An 18,992-nucleotide genomic window follows, 5' to 3' on the forward strand; every position below is an offset into this window, starting at 1 on the left:
TAGCACTGTTCTGTAGTATTTCTCAGACAATGTCTCAATTCTTTGCCAAGTTCTGGTATGTTTAGCTTTTTTCCATACATTGTTATTCTAAAACATTAAAAACTGTAAAATGCATACCATTAAATATCACACACCTTATTTTAAGGTAGCAGATGTTGAGTTTGAAGTAGCAATCACAATTCATCATTCCATTATTTCCCATCGGTTCTGCAAGCTTCATTTACCATCTTGTCTGGTACATTTTGGGTACTCAAACAGGAAACCCAACCCAGCTCAGAAGTCCGAACTTGCCTGGTTTTGTAAATTCATTGTGCTTCAGTTTCCTGGTGCAACTCATTATATTTGGCATTTATAGCATAAGTATATTGTGACTATTTGCTTCACAAAAGCTAATCGCACATCATAGGCAAGCTTATGTATTCATAAGCTAGCTTATATATTCCTAAGCTGTAGTTTACATGTTGCTGTGTGTACTACTGTATTATGGCATATGCCTCAGTCTTCCATTAGGCTGCTCTTGCTCTAGTAAAGAACTGGGATGCTAGCTGTGCTCTGAACCTTGTTACTAAAAATGTGTCAAGTGGATCAGCCAGGACGCGAAGCCGAGAAAAGGAACCACTGCAAAACTGTTTTGTGGTATCTGTGCTCACAAAAGCAGCCTGCAACCTGAAATACATGTCGCTGTAGCACTGCAGACCCACTGCTTCTGGCTTCTCACCATGTGGGTGACAGGATAGGGTATGTCTGTGGTCTCTTTGCATGAAACAGCCTTTTTTTGGCTGATAAGAAAGGCAGTTCATTTAAAGTCGCATTCAGCTCCTGCAGGCTGGTCTGGTTTTGCTTAGTATGGACTCTTTACCTACCAAGTCTGTAATCAGTCTGTGCTCACAGAAGTTTCTAGAAACACCCCAAGGCAATCAGTGATAGTGCTTTACGGTACAAGCATGTCTCATTCTGTTCTTTCTGCTGAAATTTCTGAATTATTAACGTTGCACTATCAGAATGTATTTGGATTATTCATTTTAAGAGTTTCTGAAGACAGAAGTGAATTTGGAAGTACAAAACTGCATTAGCTGGGGTTTTCTTCAGTTGTTGTTCCACAACTGATTTAATATTTATGAGAAAATGTGTTTCTTTTACATGGAAAATGCTATATGTGTGTGAAGAAAGTAATTAAATTAACATAACCTAGATACTTAGTATTATAATCTATGTAGTGAAAATTTTCGAGTAAAAAAACCTGAACTAATGCTATCTTCCGCATGCAGAATTTGCACTTTTATTACATACTGTCTTCATGCTCTTACTGTTGTGAACTAGTAGGATAAAATCTCAGAGATTTCTCACAGTGTTGTCAAATACAGTACTTCAAATCAATTCTTCTTCACTTTCAACCATAACAAACTGAACACCTGTGGGAATACAGTGAATGGCTGACAAGGCAATGAATGGTACAAGGACCAACAAAAGGCTAATTTTATTGTGCTTGTATTTTGCAGCGTGTGAGACTGCAGTTACACATCATATGCTGTGGCAAGGATTACATACTTACAGCATCAAACCTGTGAGCAAAACAGAACTGATACAATTCAGTACGAAGACAGGTGAGGAAAGTGAGTATAGTAGATGCACAAATCTGCATTGATCAGTTTTCACAGTGAACACAGATTATCACAAAATAACTGCATAAGCTGATGCTCTAAATGTGTGCTTGCAGCCCAGAAGGCCAATGGTATCCTGGGCTGCATCAAAAGCAGCGTGGTCAGCAGGTCAAGGGAGGTGATTCTGCCCCTCTACTCCACTCTCATGAGACCCCACCTGGACATAAGAAGGGCATGAACCTGTTGGAATGAGTCCAGAGGGGGGCCACGAAGATGGAGCACCTCTCCTATGAAGACAGGCTGAGAGAGTTGGGGTTGTTCAGCCTGGAGAAGAGAAGGCTCCAGGGAGACCTTACAGCAGCTTCCAGTACCTGAAGGTGGCCTACAGGAAAGCTGGAGAGGGGCTTTTTACAAGGGCATGTAGTGATAGGATGAGCGCTAACGGTTTTGAACTGAAAGAGGGTAGATTTAGATTAGATGTTAGGAAGCAATTATTTCCTGTGAGGATGGTGAGACACTGGAACAGGTTGCCCAGAGCAGTTGTGGATGTCCCCTCTCTGGAAGTGTTCAAGGCCAGGTTGGATGGGGCCTTGAGCAACCTGGTCTAGTGGAAAAGTGTCCCTGCTCATGACAGGGGGCTTGGAACTCTTCAAGGTCCCTTCCAACCCAAAACATTCTATGATTCTATGATTGTAAATATTGGAAGGCTCCATCACAGAATATTTAGGTTCGTCAGTTAAATGAAACAGAACAAATGAACTTATCTGTAGGATTTCAGAAAATTAATGGCAAGTAATTACCTAACATTTCAAACTCCTTTGAACTAAATATTATTCTCAATACAATAATTTTCTTACCAACGACACAATTATAACATTCAGATAAGATGTAGAAATGGTGATTTGAAAAGATGTGAAGTCTGTTATTGACTGCAGTTCCTGCAAAAGCTTTCCAGGCCACAACATATGATAAAGTAAGTTCCCCTTCTGAAAGTTTTATTCATGCAAGCAATCCTCACTCACATAAATAACTACATTAAAGTTAATGAGTCTACTAATGAACATACACACAAAGCCAGACCCCATGATATTGGTCATCTCAAATGATAAAAAGAGATGTAGAAAGAAAAAGATTAGTTTTTTCATTAGATACTGTGAGTCCCTGTAACACACAGGTGTGTGAAAAAGTACGTTTAAAGCCTACACTGCTGCCTTTTAAAAACTCATGTTTAGGCAACTATTGGAAGATAAAATACAGATAATATTTTGAACATAATCATCTGACTTAGGTCCATATGTAAAGCAATGCTCATGTTTGCATTAATATAAAAATCTTTCATTGCTCTCTTTAAAAAAATTGTCATTGATAATGCTTCTGCTAGGTAGCAGTTAACCAGGGAATGTGTGTGTGGGTCCCTATGGAAAATAACTACAGGTAATGTGTCGCTTCTTCCCCATGATATTTAGGAATGGAAAAATCCTCACGATATTAAAAATTCAAATATTTTAATAGACTCAAGTATTTCTTCCCTATGACTTCTTTGTAAAAAAAGAAATCAGCCACATAATGTAAACATAACACTGTTTAAAACTTAGTAGTGTCTGAGGTTACAGCTGCTCTTGGCTTTTAATCATTAATTGCTTAGCTTGCAGACAGCAAGAAATATCTCACAAAGCAGTGCCAACCCAAGTAGAAAATCATTAGATCAGTGCAGGACAGGTGAACACCAGTGACATGTATTCTCCATCTCCCACAAAATCAGCCTCACTGTCTGTGCTCTGGTCTTACAAGTGCATGTAAGTACATATAATAATATTTTGTCCAGAGAACAAAATATTAACAAGACACTGCATCCCCTCTGAAGTCCTAAGATCCCCTGGGCAAGTATAAGTAAGTCCATTATAAGTCAACTCATGGCTACCCCAGTTCTCCATATTACATATTCACAATTAATCTCACTTCTTGTAAATGTATTCCTACATAAGACACAGAGGAAATGAACAATTCCTGATCATGGCTTACCTTGGAGTGTAACAGGGAATTGTTCAGTAATGATGAGTATATGCTGGAAGTTTCATGTGAAAAGAACTACCTCTCGTGGCCGAAGTTGGAACTGCCACAGACAAGGCTAATTTTCATTAACTGGTACAGAATAAAACTTAATATATATTATTTCCCTTTGACACTGATTCATACTAATAATATAGCTCTTTATACTGTAAAGAGAATATGGATCTGTGGACAGTCCTTTTCTGTCTATGGATTTACAAATCAGGGCACAGTGAGGGCCAGAGGCTCTCAGGGGACAAGGCCAGGCCAGGAAATCAACCTATGCAAAAGAAGTTTTGAAAGCACTGATTTCTAATGCAACTAAGTTAAATTAGATGCTAAAGCTAAGTTTACTTCAAAAATCTCAAAGTAACTTCAAGTGCAAAAAAAAGAAAGTGCCTATTGAACCTAAATTTTTATTTTGCCGCTTGGAGGCTTAGAATTTTAATTTACTTTATATGGGTAGAAATGAATAAACGATATAAAAATCTTTAGAGAATTGGACTTGATGACTTTAGCCTATGTGTTGTGGAGAGAATAGAAAGGTTTTCTGTTCTGTATTCCTCCAACCCTTCTTCTAAAACCATGTTTTCAAAATAATTTTATTTCTGACTTCCCCTTTTCTGTCCCATGCAGCTTTCATACTACTTTTTCTCCTTACTGCTGTAGAGGAGATTTTCTTGTACTACTTCCATGTCACAATCTCAATTACAAGAACGTAAGAAAGGCCATAGTGGGTCAGAACAAGAGGTCATCTCTTAGTCTCCTTTCTCCAAAGGAGAGTGAGAGTACGGCAAAAATGTATAATACTTCTGAGAGCTCCCTCAGATTTTCTTAGTGTTTGGTATCAAATTTTCCCTGTGTTTCTGTCATATGGGAAGTTGAGTGCCACTCAGAGAGACTAAAGAAGAGCAAACAATGTACAGAAAGAAATTAAGAGCAGTATTGATGAAAGTCCAAAGTATGGGAGAAGGAATGTCCTTAGGCAGCCAAACTATTTGGTTCCTATGTAGCTTAAAGCTTAAACCTATTGCTGTTTCAGGAAATGTGGAAGTTCATATCCATTTAGAAGTGTTTTGCTGGTGTACTCTGTTCCGGTGTTTGTAACTGCCTACACCTTAAAATGAGAGTCCCTGAATTTAGACACTTTAATTCATTAGCAAGGGTTTGGGTAAAAGTAGCCAGCTTTTAAAGGTACTAATTCTGCTTAAATTAATTTTTGCTGAAAAAGATATGTCCTCATCTTTTTTGAAAATCAAGCACTTAAGCAACTAGATTGGTAAAATGCAGATTAGAGGCAGAAAGCTATCCGCCATCAGAAGAAGCAAGTGTGAATGGGAGCCTGAGTGAGTACAGAAAGGGGATTTCTAGGGCCCCAGATTCGCTGAAAAAGTGACTTGGAATCTCTGCAGAAGGAAACTGCTATTTGGTGTTTGTCTCTCTGTTTTCAGGGAATAGGACATTGTATACAAAGCTGCATCAAAGAAGTGCTTTTCTCAAAGTGGAATGAAGGCTATTTAGTATCAAGGGTGAAATCTCTGGTCCTTTCATCTTTCCCAGTTCCCCCATCCCCACATCTAAGTGAACATGTGCATGGGTGGGGTAGTGCTCTCCAATGCTCAGTGTTATCTTCTGCCTCAGTAGCAAAGCCCCATACACAAAGCTCTGCTGAGGAGAACCAGATGCAGACCACCCTGGCCATTGCGTAGGTGTGGTATTCCCTGTTGTCCCAACTGCATTCCTCATCCCACTCCCATACTCCCACTATCTGGACTAGTGTGCCAGGTTCATCTATGCTGCATGCTCAGTTTTGCAGTTTCAGAATAGTTGACACTCCTTCTGTATGTCCCTGTAGAGCTGCTCCTTTTGCACAACACTGGCCATTACTTTGACTTTGCTTATCCTATCAATTTCTTCTTCTAATAAAAATAAGCATGAAAAGTCTTGATTATTGGGTAGCAACTCAGACCAGTAACAAGCAACTGTCTTTCCCTGATGAACAACCAGTAAAGGGGAGTAATGGAAATGCAGCTGTCTTCTTTCACTAGCATTTCATGACTCAGTCACTAATGATAAAAAGAAGGAAGAAATGCAGACATCAAAGACCATAGAAGCAGAATTTTCTGATGAGAATGGTGTCAGAAGGTTTGCATGACATATTGGCAAACCTTTAAACACTTTATCAAGGTTTGAAAGGAAGTACATTATGTCTAGGACCTCTGCTCTTTGTAGTTGCTAGTTGCTTGTCTGATCTTTGAGTAATACTCCTGTCTCCAAAGATACTATTTCATTTCCATTTACTTTTGTAAGAAAGCTTTTCTCTTTTGAGTTCAGTTATGGAACAAAGAGGTATAGAAGGCAAAATAGGATTTTGCCTCTTCAGCATCATCATCTTACTTCATATTTCTTTCATAGGAAAATAAATGTCTAAAGTAGCTTGGAATCTAAAAGCAAAAACATGTATTGTAGTTTACTGCTACAGAGGAAAAATAATTTCTGTGTAAGTCATATTGGCTGTTTTGACTGAAGTGATGAGGAGTGAACTGCTTTGTGGAGCACTGGATCTAATAACTGTGCAGCACCAAAGTGTTACAACTGGAGGACTAGACAACCAGCAAGCTGGGACTTGGTGTCCCTGAGTGCAGAACAGATAGGTCATCCTAGATATAACATCTCAAGTACATTTTAAAGATAGCCATAATAGCCTGATAAACATTTAGCTTTTCTAAAGACTGGTCACAGTGGTTTGGCAGGAGTGAACACAAATTTTCTTTCACAACTTCAAAGGCAGAAATGGCAAACAAGACCGGAGGGGATAAAGAAGACTGAAAACAAAGGATGTTTCTGTTTTTCTCTCAAATAAAACAGGAAGCCTCACTAAAGTTTCAGCTTTTGTGATCAGAATGGGATGTGTAGCCTAACTTGCCTCATATGTGGCATTCTTCAACTACAGGTGGGGTAGACTGGTGTGTTCCCATTTCTTAGAACAGGAAACAGAAAGGTAGCTTGACTTTAATTCCCATTCTACTGGATTACAAGTCTTTGACAGAAGTTGAACCATGCCATTAGATAATATATGTGCTAACTTCTTTCATTATTCTTATTATTTCATTCATTATTACTTCTTTCATATTACATTGAAATTCCTAGTTACAGTGTATGGGCCGATGGTGTTCCACAGAGCACTTCTGAGTGGTTTGTACAAATTTGGCGTATCACTTGCAGTTTCTCATTTTTAAGCTGCTGAACTGTGTTATAAGACAGCGGGATATGCATACATTTACGTAGATGCAATAGGAACAGTGAACTGAAAGATATCATATGAGAACAGTTGCACCTGAAAGGTCCATCTAGCCTCAAATACTTCAATTTAAGTATGAGTAGTATCAGATTCTTATGGAAAAGTATCAGAACAAGGAGAGTATGTAATGGTACTTCTCTGTAATAAACTTGTGGTTCAGGAACTTCCTGAGCCAGAGATGTTATCTTTGTATTTTCTTCCATGAATTTGTCATTTTGTTCTTTGAACTCATGAAAAATTTTGCCATCAACAATATCCCATGGCAACTATTAAAATCCGTATTTCAGTTGTGCTGTAGAAAAAAAAATCCCTTTATTTTGGACATACAATCTACCAGTTTCATTTAATGCCTCCTAGCAGATGAGAAAATGAGTCATGTTCTCTGTGTGTTTCTTGACTTTATAGATCTCTGTCATAAAACAGACAGATCTCTATCAAGTGTCTCTTTTCTAGGCCACAGAGTTCAGGTCTATTTAGGTTTTTTTCTCATACGTAAGTCATTCTTTATCTTGATCTCTCTGTATCATTTCAAGTTTTCTTAAGTACATCATGAGATGTACTGACCAGGACTAACTACAAGTATTCTGTATTTAAATGCAGCCTACATTATAAAAAAGAATTGTGAATTCACATGCAAAATAGCTTTAACCATAAGAGTGTATAAATATGCACTACATTTCCTTTATTTTAGTCTTTAAAATAATAAATCAGAGAAATGTACTTTTCTTTGCATAACTTTTAAGGAAGTTCCTTCTTAGAAATATGAAAAAATGACGTATTTTACAGTGATTCAGTAGCACTGAATAAGTGGAATAAGGTAAAAAAGAATAAATATCAGAGACACAGCCTCATATTTTCACAAAAATTTTCATGTAAGATTATTTTCATTTTTTTAAATTTATAAATTAATAATTTTAAATTTAATGTAATTATATATCATACTTATAAATACCATTACATTTTAAGATTAAATTAAATACATGTAATCAAAATAAATATAATTATAAATTTAATTATAATTTTGTAGTGGTAGAATTTATTAATATAAATTTATTTTAAAAGGAGAGTTTTCACATACATTCTCTTTACTTTGGATTCCCTACATTTTTTTTAAGAAACAGAACATACATCTTGTCTGAGACATAACAGTTAATTATAGGAAAACCCCTTCAGATTTAATTAACTAAATAAGTGAGCTAGCTTTAGAATCACCGTTGTAGGTTGCTGAGAAACCCTTTTCTCATTCCAAGACAAGCCAGAGATATTGTTCAACAAGAACACAAGTTTCCACGGCTTTTGGAGTTCCAGGTTAGGAATGGTCACTATTCAGATGTGACTGCAAGGGGAGTCTCTGACAAAAAAAAAAGGCTGGGGTTTTTTTTTTCCCTTGTCTGAAATTATCTTCTGTGTATCCAGTGTTATTTCCAAGATAAATCTCTCAACTTCCTCATTCTTGATCTGCCAGGAAAATAATTTATTGGCCTTTTCACCCCTTTCATATACAAGTGCACTTGAGTGTAGCAACTGCTTACAGACCTGATTCTCAGCCAGTTCATTATGTTCTTTCCAGAAATTTTTTATAAATTATCATACATTTAAAAAAAGTCTGGTAGGATAAGTAATGTACGTGTTTAACCCTTAGGAAAATGTGAGGAGTAACCATTCCTTGGCATAGTGCCTCTATTTTCTCACTTTGTTACTCCTCCAGTAAAAGACTCTCCTATGTTTCTCCCCCAAATCCTGTTACATTCTGGTGAAGAATTTTATCTTCTATGATAACCACCACCTGAAAGAGTCATCATGTTTTTCTGAGCTTTCATTTCTCATTTTTTCTCATTTTTGCTCATTCTCGTTTCTAAAAAGAACCTTCTCCTTTTCTCTGTTACTCAATTCCAGGCTCCACTTTATATTTTATTTTTACATTATGGGTCTGCTTCTATTACAGTCTGATTAGTTTGTGTCCTTGAATTGCACAAAAACACTAGAAAATAAGTCAAATCTCCTTGGACAGGGAGTTTTTTGTTGTACACTGTTTTCTCACCCCATGGGACAAGATACATGTCGAATGCTGCAGAAGTAAGAAGGTGGTATGTTTAAAGGACATTGTGCTCCAGCTACTGTGGAAAGTATTTGCATGCTATATTCATTCAACATCAGTAAAACATGTTCCCATACTGCTGTAATCTATACCAGGACTGATGCGTAGTTGACCCCATGCCAAGGAGGTCACAATGTGCTTAAATCTAGCCTTCTCCCTGCTCAAACTTGCCTAGTGTCTTTTTTTATTGTTGTATGTATTGTAGTTGCTGTTTACTGAGCAGTAAACTGAATTCAAAACTCAAGAAATGAATAGAGGTTCTTTAGGACAGATGTATATTTCTGCACGCTAAGTGGGAGATACAGACACACTCCAAGAAGATCTAATCATCCTGCCATTCTTGCTATGAATATTCATTGCTTTATTTCTGCCAAGCAACTCACTTCCACATTTATTGTGCTGTCTCCTAGCCATTATCTAGAAACTCCACTGAGTTAGGCTGCCTTTGAAATACGTGCCTTAACAGTTGGAAACAGCCCATCTGTCTTACTCACTTGGACTATTTCCAACTGTTAAGGCACAATAAAGAGATGTTATAATAAACACATGAACTACATCCATGTACCTCCTTCTTAAAGCCTTTAATCCAAGCTAGCTTAAAAAATTCTTTAAATAAATGTGCTGCCTTACAAACTTTGACATAAACAAGGTAGATCAAGAGCGAATCTGTAACTTGTGACTGCATTAGAAAGGTAGCTGTGGCTAGCCAGGGTATTTGAAAGAACCCACCACACCCTGAATTTCTTCTCCTAGTTAAGATAAATCTGAGATACAAGAAATTTTCTAGTTCTATAGGAGTATCTATTTTTTTTAAATTAGGATACAGTGCAGTAAACATTTGAACATTGTTTTGAACATTTTATTGAGTTCCATGAGCACTACATATGACTGGGAATTTGTTGCAAGTTAATTTAGGTTTCCTACTTTGATATGGTATTTGATGGTATGATATTTAAATATCTGGGAAGATTAAATAATGAAGAATTAACAAACAGTTTTTTCAATTATAGTGAAAGTTTTGAATACTAGTTCACCTTGGATCTTACATGGATTTTAATTATCATTAAACATACCAGATGTGATATCAGTACAAGAGTATAAGAGTACTTGTTCCATTAGTTTTATTTGTATTTGGAGATTTTTGTATTTCTTAATAGTTTTGAATATAATCTTAATCGTCTTAATTCCAAGATAGTCTCTATCAAAAAGTAAAATCTAATTTTATGTATACATGAAACTTATAATTCTAATACTAGTAATACCTATTTTGCATGTTTATGCATGAAGAAATTACAAAGAACTCATATAATTAGAGAATTGTTTGATTTTTTGAACGTTTTCTCTTTTGTGTTCTACGTTTTTGCTTTTTGCTTTCTACTTTTCCTATTCATCATTGTATTGGGCTTGCGTGGCAAGGTTTTGGTAGCAGGGAGGGCTGCAGGGAGAATACAGGAGTGGCTTCTGTGAGAAGCTGCCAGAAGTTTCCCCCATGTCTCACAGAGCCAGTGCCAGCCACCTCCAAGTTGGACTCACCACTGACCAAGGCTGAGCCCATCGGTGATGGTGGTAGAGTCTGTGATAACATATTTAAGAAGGGAAAATAAAAACCCTGCGCAACAGCAATTGCAGCCAGAGGCAAGGAGTGAGAATATGTGAGAGAAACAACTCTGCAGACACCAGAGTCAGTGAAGAAGGAGGGGGAGGAGGTGCTCCAGGAGTCAGAGCAGAGATTCTCCTGCAGCCCATGGTGAAGACCATGGTGAGGCAGGCTGTACCCTGCAGCCCATGGAGGTTAAAGGTGGAGCAGATATCCACCTGCAGCCTGTGGAGGACCCCACGCCAGAGCAGGTGGATGCCCGAAGGAGGATGTGACCCCGTGGAGAGCTCGTGATGGAGCAGGCTCCTGGTAGGATCTGTAGACCTGTGGAGAGAGGAGTCCATGATAGAACAGGTTTGCTGACAGGACTTGTGACCCTGTGGGGGGCCCATGCTGGAGCAGGGGAAGAGTGTGAGGAGTCCTACCCCCGAGGAGGAAGGAGCGGCAGAGACAACGTGTGATGAACTGACCACGACCCCCATTCCGTGTTCCGCTGTGCCGCTGGACTGGAGGAGGCAGAGAAAATCAGGAGTGAAGTTGAGCCCGGGAAGAAGAGAGGTGTGGGGGGAAGGTGTTTTAAGATTTTTTCTTATTTCTCATTGTGCTTCTCTGATTTGATTGGTAATAAATTAAATTAATTTCCGTGACTTGAATCTGTTTTGCCTATGATGGTAACTGGTGAGTGATCTCTCCCTGTCCTTATCTCTATCTATGGGCCTTTTGTTGTATTTTCTTTCCCCTGTCCAACTGAGGAGGGGAGTGATAGAGTGGCTTGGTGGGCACCTGGCATCCAGCCAGCGTCAACCCACCATAATAACTTAACCAAAATCTTCATAACTGTTTGAAGGAATATTAATTGATTAAGCCAGAAGGCATATATTGTGTAATTTTAGAGTTTATAGAAGAGCTATAGGAACAAAAGAGAAATCGGAGTCTCCTGGTTTCATCAGCACATGTGTGAGCAGCTCCTGTGGATAATATGGTGGCCAGTTCTGATAAGAAGGAATGGAGAACACGTGCTTTTGAAAGAACACTGGTTTGCTTTTATTACAGTCCCAAATCTAGATTCAGCTGGAGAGAGGCAGATCAAAGTTTTTTCCGGACCCATTATTTTTCTCATTTGCATAAGAGTTTTCCTAAACTATTCAGGAATACTGGCAGCTGAGTTCATGCCTAGACTGAAATCCCATTATTCCAGGTTAGGGAATGAGTTCTTGGTGCTTAGTTTTAAAGTAACTGATTATGCATCAGATTTCTAAATCATTACTGAATGAAAAATCTTAATAATCAGAAGTTTGTATTTTATCATTACTTATCTTCCATCAATGACATTTACTAAAAAAGATTTTAAGTCAAAACTCTTACACATTTGTGTAGGATCTGCAATACCAGCACATTTTAGGTATATCAGTAACTATCAGCAATATAGAAAATATGACCAAAGCGTTTAATATCTTGACATTTCTGTTATACAAAGCTTGAACTCCATTAAAAATGAGCTTCCTTACCAATGCATCTCCCGTATTTTTCATGACAAATAGCACATTAATAACGTGAGCCACAAGAGGGCACCAAGTAAGCATACGGCAGCCCAGCTCAGCTTTTTAAAAAAAAAGCAAACCACAAGATGGACATAACTTTGTAAAAAACACCGCAAAATATCTTCTGTAAATGCTTCAGAAAGCTGAGCAAAGTTAATGTTTGTTTGAATTGCAAAATTACAGTTTGTTGAGTAACTTGAAGCTTTTTTCCCCTTAGATTTATACACGATATATGGTTTTGATGAAAATGCAAATCTATTTACCCATATAAATACATCTTCCCTTCCAAGAGACCCCTGGAAGTTATTGCTCAGTGCAATTAATTTTTAAAAGCTATGTCCATACTTCACATATTATATAGTTGTTTACATCTATGAGTGGAAGAGTAAGAAACTATGCAATTTACCAGGTACTATAGAAGTAGCATTTGTGAAGATGGTATGAATCACGGAAGTGAAATGGTTTCGGAAATAAATGTGATGAGTGGAAAACTGAGAAGCAAAAGCCTTCTATGTTTCCTGTTTCAAGCCTTGTCTGTTACTTTTCCTATGCTGCACAAAAACTTGAAATATAGAATACCGTAGTCAACGAATGTAACTGGAGAATTTAGATTTGGTAGTATTTTGTGTTTCATAATTCAGTAATTTTGACATAATTTTGTACAGGTATAAATTCAATATGCAAATACATTATCTCTGCATGGTGATTTTGGAGAGTTAATATAGCCAGGAAAAGGCTATTCATTGAACAGTTGTGGCATATTTCAGGCTAAAACTGTATAGCAACAACTGATAGCAAGAGCTGATAGCTAGCCTTCCTGATAGGACTATTTAATGATTCTTAATAAATCTTCGTATAATATTTGCTTTCTTTCTCAGTTTCAAGGCCCTTCCAAGTTCTGCTTCGCTGTTATTGTTTGCTCCTCTTGTCATATCAGAGTCCCATGATCATCCACCTCAATACTCCATTTGTCTGCTTTTCCTCATGTTTGTAATCCCACAAATTTCTCTGAAATATTCTGCAAGTCTACTGTTCTCTTTTTCTGTTAGTCCTTCCTCTAAGATTACTTTTTAAGTGATACGCGTAATAATAAAAAAATTAGTAAGCGTAACTATGTTTGGGATCAAAGTTCAAGTGCTCTCATTGTTACTTTTTGAAATTAATGCATGGTTTGAAAAACAGTGAGCGACAATTTCTAAGGACTGCTGATATGAATTCTCAGATCTCTTTGTAGATCAGAGCAACATCTTAAATTTTTAGGAGAGAAGGAAGTGTCCAGTTTTGTCTGGTTTGGACCCAGTTCTGCAGCAGTCTACTATGGTTTTTGATCCTTTAAAACTCAGGATGTAGGATGCCGTCTGACTTGGTATGACTGGGAGATGTCCACCTCAAGTCACGTTATTGGAAGAGTCCCAACAGTTACTGTGACTGTTTATGGTAGTTACAATGAGATACTTCCGTCTTCAGGGAAAGAAAACTGTGATGGCTGTTACTGTAAATGGTGCAAAGGGCAGGACAAAAATGGAAGTCTGAAGAACCAACATGTAAAGTGGCGATGGCCAAGAACATTCATACTGGGACTTTTACACCCTAAGCCTTGACTTTCAAGGAACAGTGCTACATAGTAAAAAGCTGTGAGAGATCATAAAACAAAACCAAAATTATGGCATCCATAGAATGCAACTTTTGAGGACAAATGCCCTTATAACAGCCCCACACTTTTAATAAATTCTGTATTGGTAACTGCTTTTGTCAAGTTTATTTGCTTGACAGTGACTCAGTTTCAATCAGAAATGTACAAGTTGCTGAAAGGCAAGGAAGTCAAAAAGCTGTTTCAGAAAAATATTATGACAATGTTTTTTCCCTTTTTTTTTCTCTGCAAGATAAAAAGTATTGATTGTGAACTGTAACCTTTTGGAAATGAGTTCAGTTCTCAGGATGAAAAGGTTGGACTCCACTAATATGTCAGGAGATGGATAGAAGGGCATTTTAATGAGCACAGATTATTTCCCAGACACTGGGGGGAGGGAGGGGGAAAGATGCAGATAGGAAAATAAGATTGTAAAAAGAAATTAGGAGAAACTTTCCTCAGACAACTTCTGATTATACGTCTACATTTTATGGCCTACCATATGTAAACTGCTGCTGTTAGTCTAGGCTATCCCACCACTACTGTAACAGTGAGCATGGAGGTCAGTGTGAGGTACCAACATTTGCTAGGAAAGAAGTAAATTTGTAATATGGATTACTAGACGCAACAAACGAGCTGATGCTATAGGCCATACTTTGTATTTTACACTTCTGTGCCCAAGGCATAGCAGAGGGCTGGGAAGCGAAGCTTGCCTCCGGAGCAGCCTGGGTATCTCCCCGGGGGCAAGCCAGGCCCCGGGGCTCCTGTAGCAGCCTGGCCGCTGCAGCCGGGCGCTGACAGGGGGCACGGAGCCACAGCTTCTCCCGGAGCTCCCCCGGAGGGACGCCGAGAAAGGCTGGGCTCCGCGGGGCCTGCTCGCCCGGTCTCGGGGCCCGCGGGGCCGCCGGAGAGGAGGGGAGGGAGAACAGGGCCGGTAAGACGCGAGAGTAGAAACAGCAGCAGTCCCGGGCGGGCCTCCGCGCGGGGAGGCCAATGCCTGCACTCCGGCGGGCGCCGCGGCTCCCCTCGCCGCGGGGCCGGGCGGCAGAACCCGCTGCACGGCAACACCAGCCCGGACCCCGCCAGGGGCCGTTACGGAAGCGGCGGCGGCCAGGCCCCGCCGGCTCCTCGCGCCCCTCTCGGTCACCGTAGCAACTGCAGCACGTCGGGGCAGCGCGAGTTCCGCCCCGGCCGGCTGGCCGCGCCTCCCGCCACGTGACCCGCCCCGCCATGCTAGCGCGTGTCCGCCGCTTCCGGGAGGAGGGCTGGGGTACGCCGCGCCGGTAAGTTTGGCGGAGCGGGCGGGGAGCGGCAGCGGCATGTCTGGTAACGGGTTCAGCTACAGCGAGCAGGGCGGGGAGGCGGCGCCCGAGCTGGCCCAGGAGGCGGCGCCCACCGCGACCCCTTCGGCTCCCGCGGCCTTCGGGCTCTTCAGCAGCGACATCAAGAAGTAAGGCGGGGGCGGGGCGGGCCGGGCCGGGCCGGGCCGGGCGGTGGCGGGGGGGCGGCTCGTCGCTTGGGGTCCGGGCGGGCCCCGCTCGGGGTTGTTGGGCGGGTGACCGATTCTGTGGGCGTTGGGGCGGTGCTGGGCTGACGAGACGCTACCCGCAGGCGCGGGGGCCGGGCGGCGAGGGGAGGAGTGCGGCCTCAGGGCTTCTCCCGGGCGAGGGCAGCTGCCGGGGGCCGTGGCGGGGCAGCGGTCCCTCCGTTGCCCGCTTTTACCCTCTCCTGACTCCGTGGAAAAGTTTGCTGCTTTAACTTTAAAGTATTCGTAGAGGAGTGGGTAATCTGTAAAGCTGTTTTGTTGGTTTATTTGAAAAACTGCTTACCGTTTTTCCTCTGTTTTGATAGCTAACCACACTGGCATTAGTTTAATTTTGCCTTCAAATGTATTTAAAAAAAAAAAGTGCTTAGAAGTATTTGTGGAAGTTGTAGTTGGAGATGTAGTTGATCACGGCGAGGTGGCCAGCTTCAAGTGGGTGTTGGCAGTGTCTTGCTTGGTCAGAAGTCAAAACGAGGAAATGGAGGAGGAAAAAAAAATGCTGAAGTGCAGTGGCACAGAAAACTTTCAGCTTCTTAAAGGAAAAGTGAATTGGAGAGACAAAAAAAAAAAGTGTCTAAATGGAAGGATCAAGAGGTTTGCTAAGCTGGAATGGTATCCTACAACAAATTGGAAATCTATTCCGAGAGCGACCAAAAAAAGCACTGTAAACTAAGGTCTCATGTACATTAGCAAATCGATCATGTGTTCTTCAGTTTGATTGTTCTGCACAAAGAGAGCATCCATGCTCTAGAAACCTGGACTGATGGGTTTATTTTTGTGCCACACCAAAGTAAATCACAACAAGGTGAAGCCACTGTCACTCTGCTTAGCTCTGCAAGACAGCAGCTGATAGGCCTCAGTTTGCCAAAGAAGTCCACTACATCCTTTGCATTTCATTCTGTTCCAGTTAAAATTTTAAATGCTTTAGCATGGATGCCCCTCTGCTGACTTCTTTTGCACCCTTCTTTTCCTGTCCCCTTCCCTAGAAGAACTTTGTGCTTTATTTCTTGACCATTGTCTCGCTGCTCCTTTTCCATAGGAGGGGTACTCTGATCATTGATCATGGCCGTAATTCTCTACATAACTAATTTAATCTTAGACTTCAGACTGTTTTGCAGGTGACATATAGTTCTCTATGTTTTATCAGATGCAGAAGCTGAAGTGAGTAATTCTACCTGAGGCTGACCGATGGTCAGGTGGAAATATAGCTCTGGGGTCCTGAGGCATAATGTACACATGTATGTGTATGACTGTCTTTCAGTATGGAAGAACCAGAGCAGCTGAGGATCTTGTGATATGTATGCATGCCTTATTAATTAATTGCTCCTCCAGGCTTGCTCGTACCCTTAAAGGAGGGGAGAGAAGATCCATCCTCTAAAGGAAGGGCTTGAGAGGAAAGTGGGCATTGATCTCTCTGGTCTTTTGTAGCTGACAAACAAGTTCTTGTTGAAATACAAAGTTATCTGTTATTCAAACCTGTGTGGGTAAGCTCCGAGTATGCATTGGATAGTTGAGGAACAGACAAGATCATGACATTTGTATGGTGTGAAAAAGCCACTGGACTGCAAGTGAGGGTTGTTGTTAGAAAAGCAAACTGTGTTGCAGTCTATTCGAAGAATGTGGTGGTCATTTATCAAGCATATAGCATGCATGCCATATAGTCCACACTGGTAATAGTCCAAAAATTCGTTATTAAGAAACAAACAAAATTTCCTTTCCTTAGAGCTGAAATGGAAATCTTAGAACAAGGGCTGTAGCCCAGGTGGAAGACATCGTATCTTTTGTTGGTTTGGTTTTGTGTTCTTTAAACTGGGCAGACCTTCTCTCTCCCTCCTGGGCATAGAGAAAAGTGCAAGATGTGTCTCTGTATCTTGCATTTTAAAGTGTGGGGATAGTGGGGTATTCCACTGGTGAAAGTAAAATCACTGTTATGGCTTTTCATAGTTTGTTTGCTGATCTCTCTTGATTGTCACTCAACACTGCTATATATGATCTTAGATATGCGTATGTCCCATATGATTGCGGCGCTTCAGTACTCTGCAGATGTTTTTGTTGCTGAGGAAGGGCAATTCTTCCTTAGACCTACTGATGATAGAAGAAGTACTCCTTCTCAGCAGAGGGGCATATATATAATACATGGCCCAGAATGTTGCTGCAATAACTGCGACATTCCTGCACTTGCCAGTTAATCTGAACAATATCATGTGGTTAAAGGCTAAATATCAAGATATTACTGTAAACACTTTCTTAAAAAAAATCCCAGTCTCTGTTCTTTATGTTGTTGGTCTTCTCCTGCTTGTATTAGAGTGGAAGTAAGCCAAAATGCTTTGGAAATCAGCAAACTGTTTATTAGGATAGACTGTCTTCAGTATTCTAGCATTTGTTATATAGAACGGCCTATGACAAGTTGCCACAAAAAGGCACAAATGAGTATCAATAGACTTAAATCTGAAGTCTAAAGTTCACCTAATATACACTATTTCTTGTAACTATTTTATCTTTGGCATTTCAGTAGAAATAGTCAGCTGAAGTACTTATCATCTAAAAGTTTTGAGCATCCCTTGGTGTCAAAGGCCCACGTGTCATGTTCTCCTGCTAAAGCTGCCTTTTTTACCTTTAGCAATGCTATGATTTGTTCATTAACTTTCAATTACAAATAGAATCTTCAGTTCAGTTAATGAACGTAGTACTTTCTCGATATGTGGTGGTTTGGTTGAGACACATGGTATCAGCACTGGAAATATCTCAGTGCCTTGAAACTTCTGTCATGGTGACATCTTAAGCCTGAGTAAGCGGAAAGTTTGACTGTCAGAAGATCAGTAAAGATGAAATAATCATTGAAATAAATTGTTATCTTAATACAAACGAGATGCAATAGGTTGCATGCACAATGCGGAAATAGTATGTTTCTCATTAGCTATTGTATGTGTCCAATGCAGTGAAAAAAAAATGGAGATTGTAGAAATAAAACTTTGGTCTGCTTCTATCAGGTAATTGTATAAATGTTCAGGACAAAAGAAGTGAGGAAAGGACGTTTTTCTAAACTCTATTATATGAATTATTGTTAAGTACAACATGTACATAAGGAACTGTTTTCTCACCATTTTTGACTAAACTGAAACTGTTCTTGAATAAGAGGTTTCACAACAAATATATGAAATTGGGTCTAGCTTCTTCTGTGAGTATTGAATCCTGACTAAAGAGGCAAATATGACTTACGTATTTGGTATGTATTGTTTTTAAAAGCCTTTTGGTTAGTTACATCATTTCAGATACATCAGAGGTGGATCTGGTGTTCAGAGGATGGAAACTGTGTTAATTCTGTTAAATATCTCAATAACTGAATAATTAGAAGATTTTATGTACCTGCGATGAGTCAGTCTAAACCTTTCTGTGTGGAATGGGGCTCATTGCATGGCTGGAGGTGCCTGTTCCTGTCCTTCTTCTCTCCCTTTTCCACACTTGTCACATGAGCTGACGTGTATGGTATTCCTTTATTCCTTGATAAAACTTGTATAGTTATATTTTAGGAATTATTCATGTGTCCGGGTAGGTAGTCTGACTCTTGTCTGTGAACTGGTTATGTTTCAGACATAGGTCGCTTTAGGTGCTCCAGATGTCCTTACATTCAC

The 18,992-nt window shown here is 39.9% G+C and overlaps 1 protein-coding gene across 2 annotated transcripts in view; it reads left to right on the top strand.

The window, feature by feature from the left end:
* The first annotated feature begins 15,042 nt into the window (after positions 1–15,042).
* The window catches only part of AP3B1 (adaptor related protein complex 3 subunit beta 1), a 178,651-nt gene continuing 174,701 nt past the window's right edge, over positions 15,043–18,992 (top strand). Inside the window, exon 1 of one of the 2 annotated variants that reach the window (XM_068422056.1) lies at positions 15,043–15,100. In XM_068422056.1, the coding sequence (XP_068278157.1) occupies positions 15,048–15,100 (53 nt within the window). In that variant the 5' untranslated portion in view covers positions 15,043–15,047. Of the gene's footprint in view, positions 15,268–18,992 lie in introns of both variants that reach the window. The other variant, XM_068422055.1, reaches the window with a different exon arrangement.

This window comes from Nyctibius grandis, chromosome Z (genome assembly GCF_013368605.1).
Source record: "Nyctibius grandis isolate bNycGra1 chromosome Z, bNycGra1.pri, whole genome shotgun sequence".
NCBI classification, from domain to species: Eukaryota; Metazoa; Chordata; class Aves; order Nyctibiiformes; family Nyctibiidae; genus Nyctibius; species Nyctibius grandis.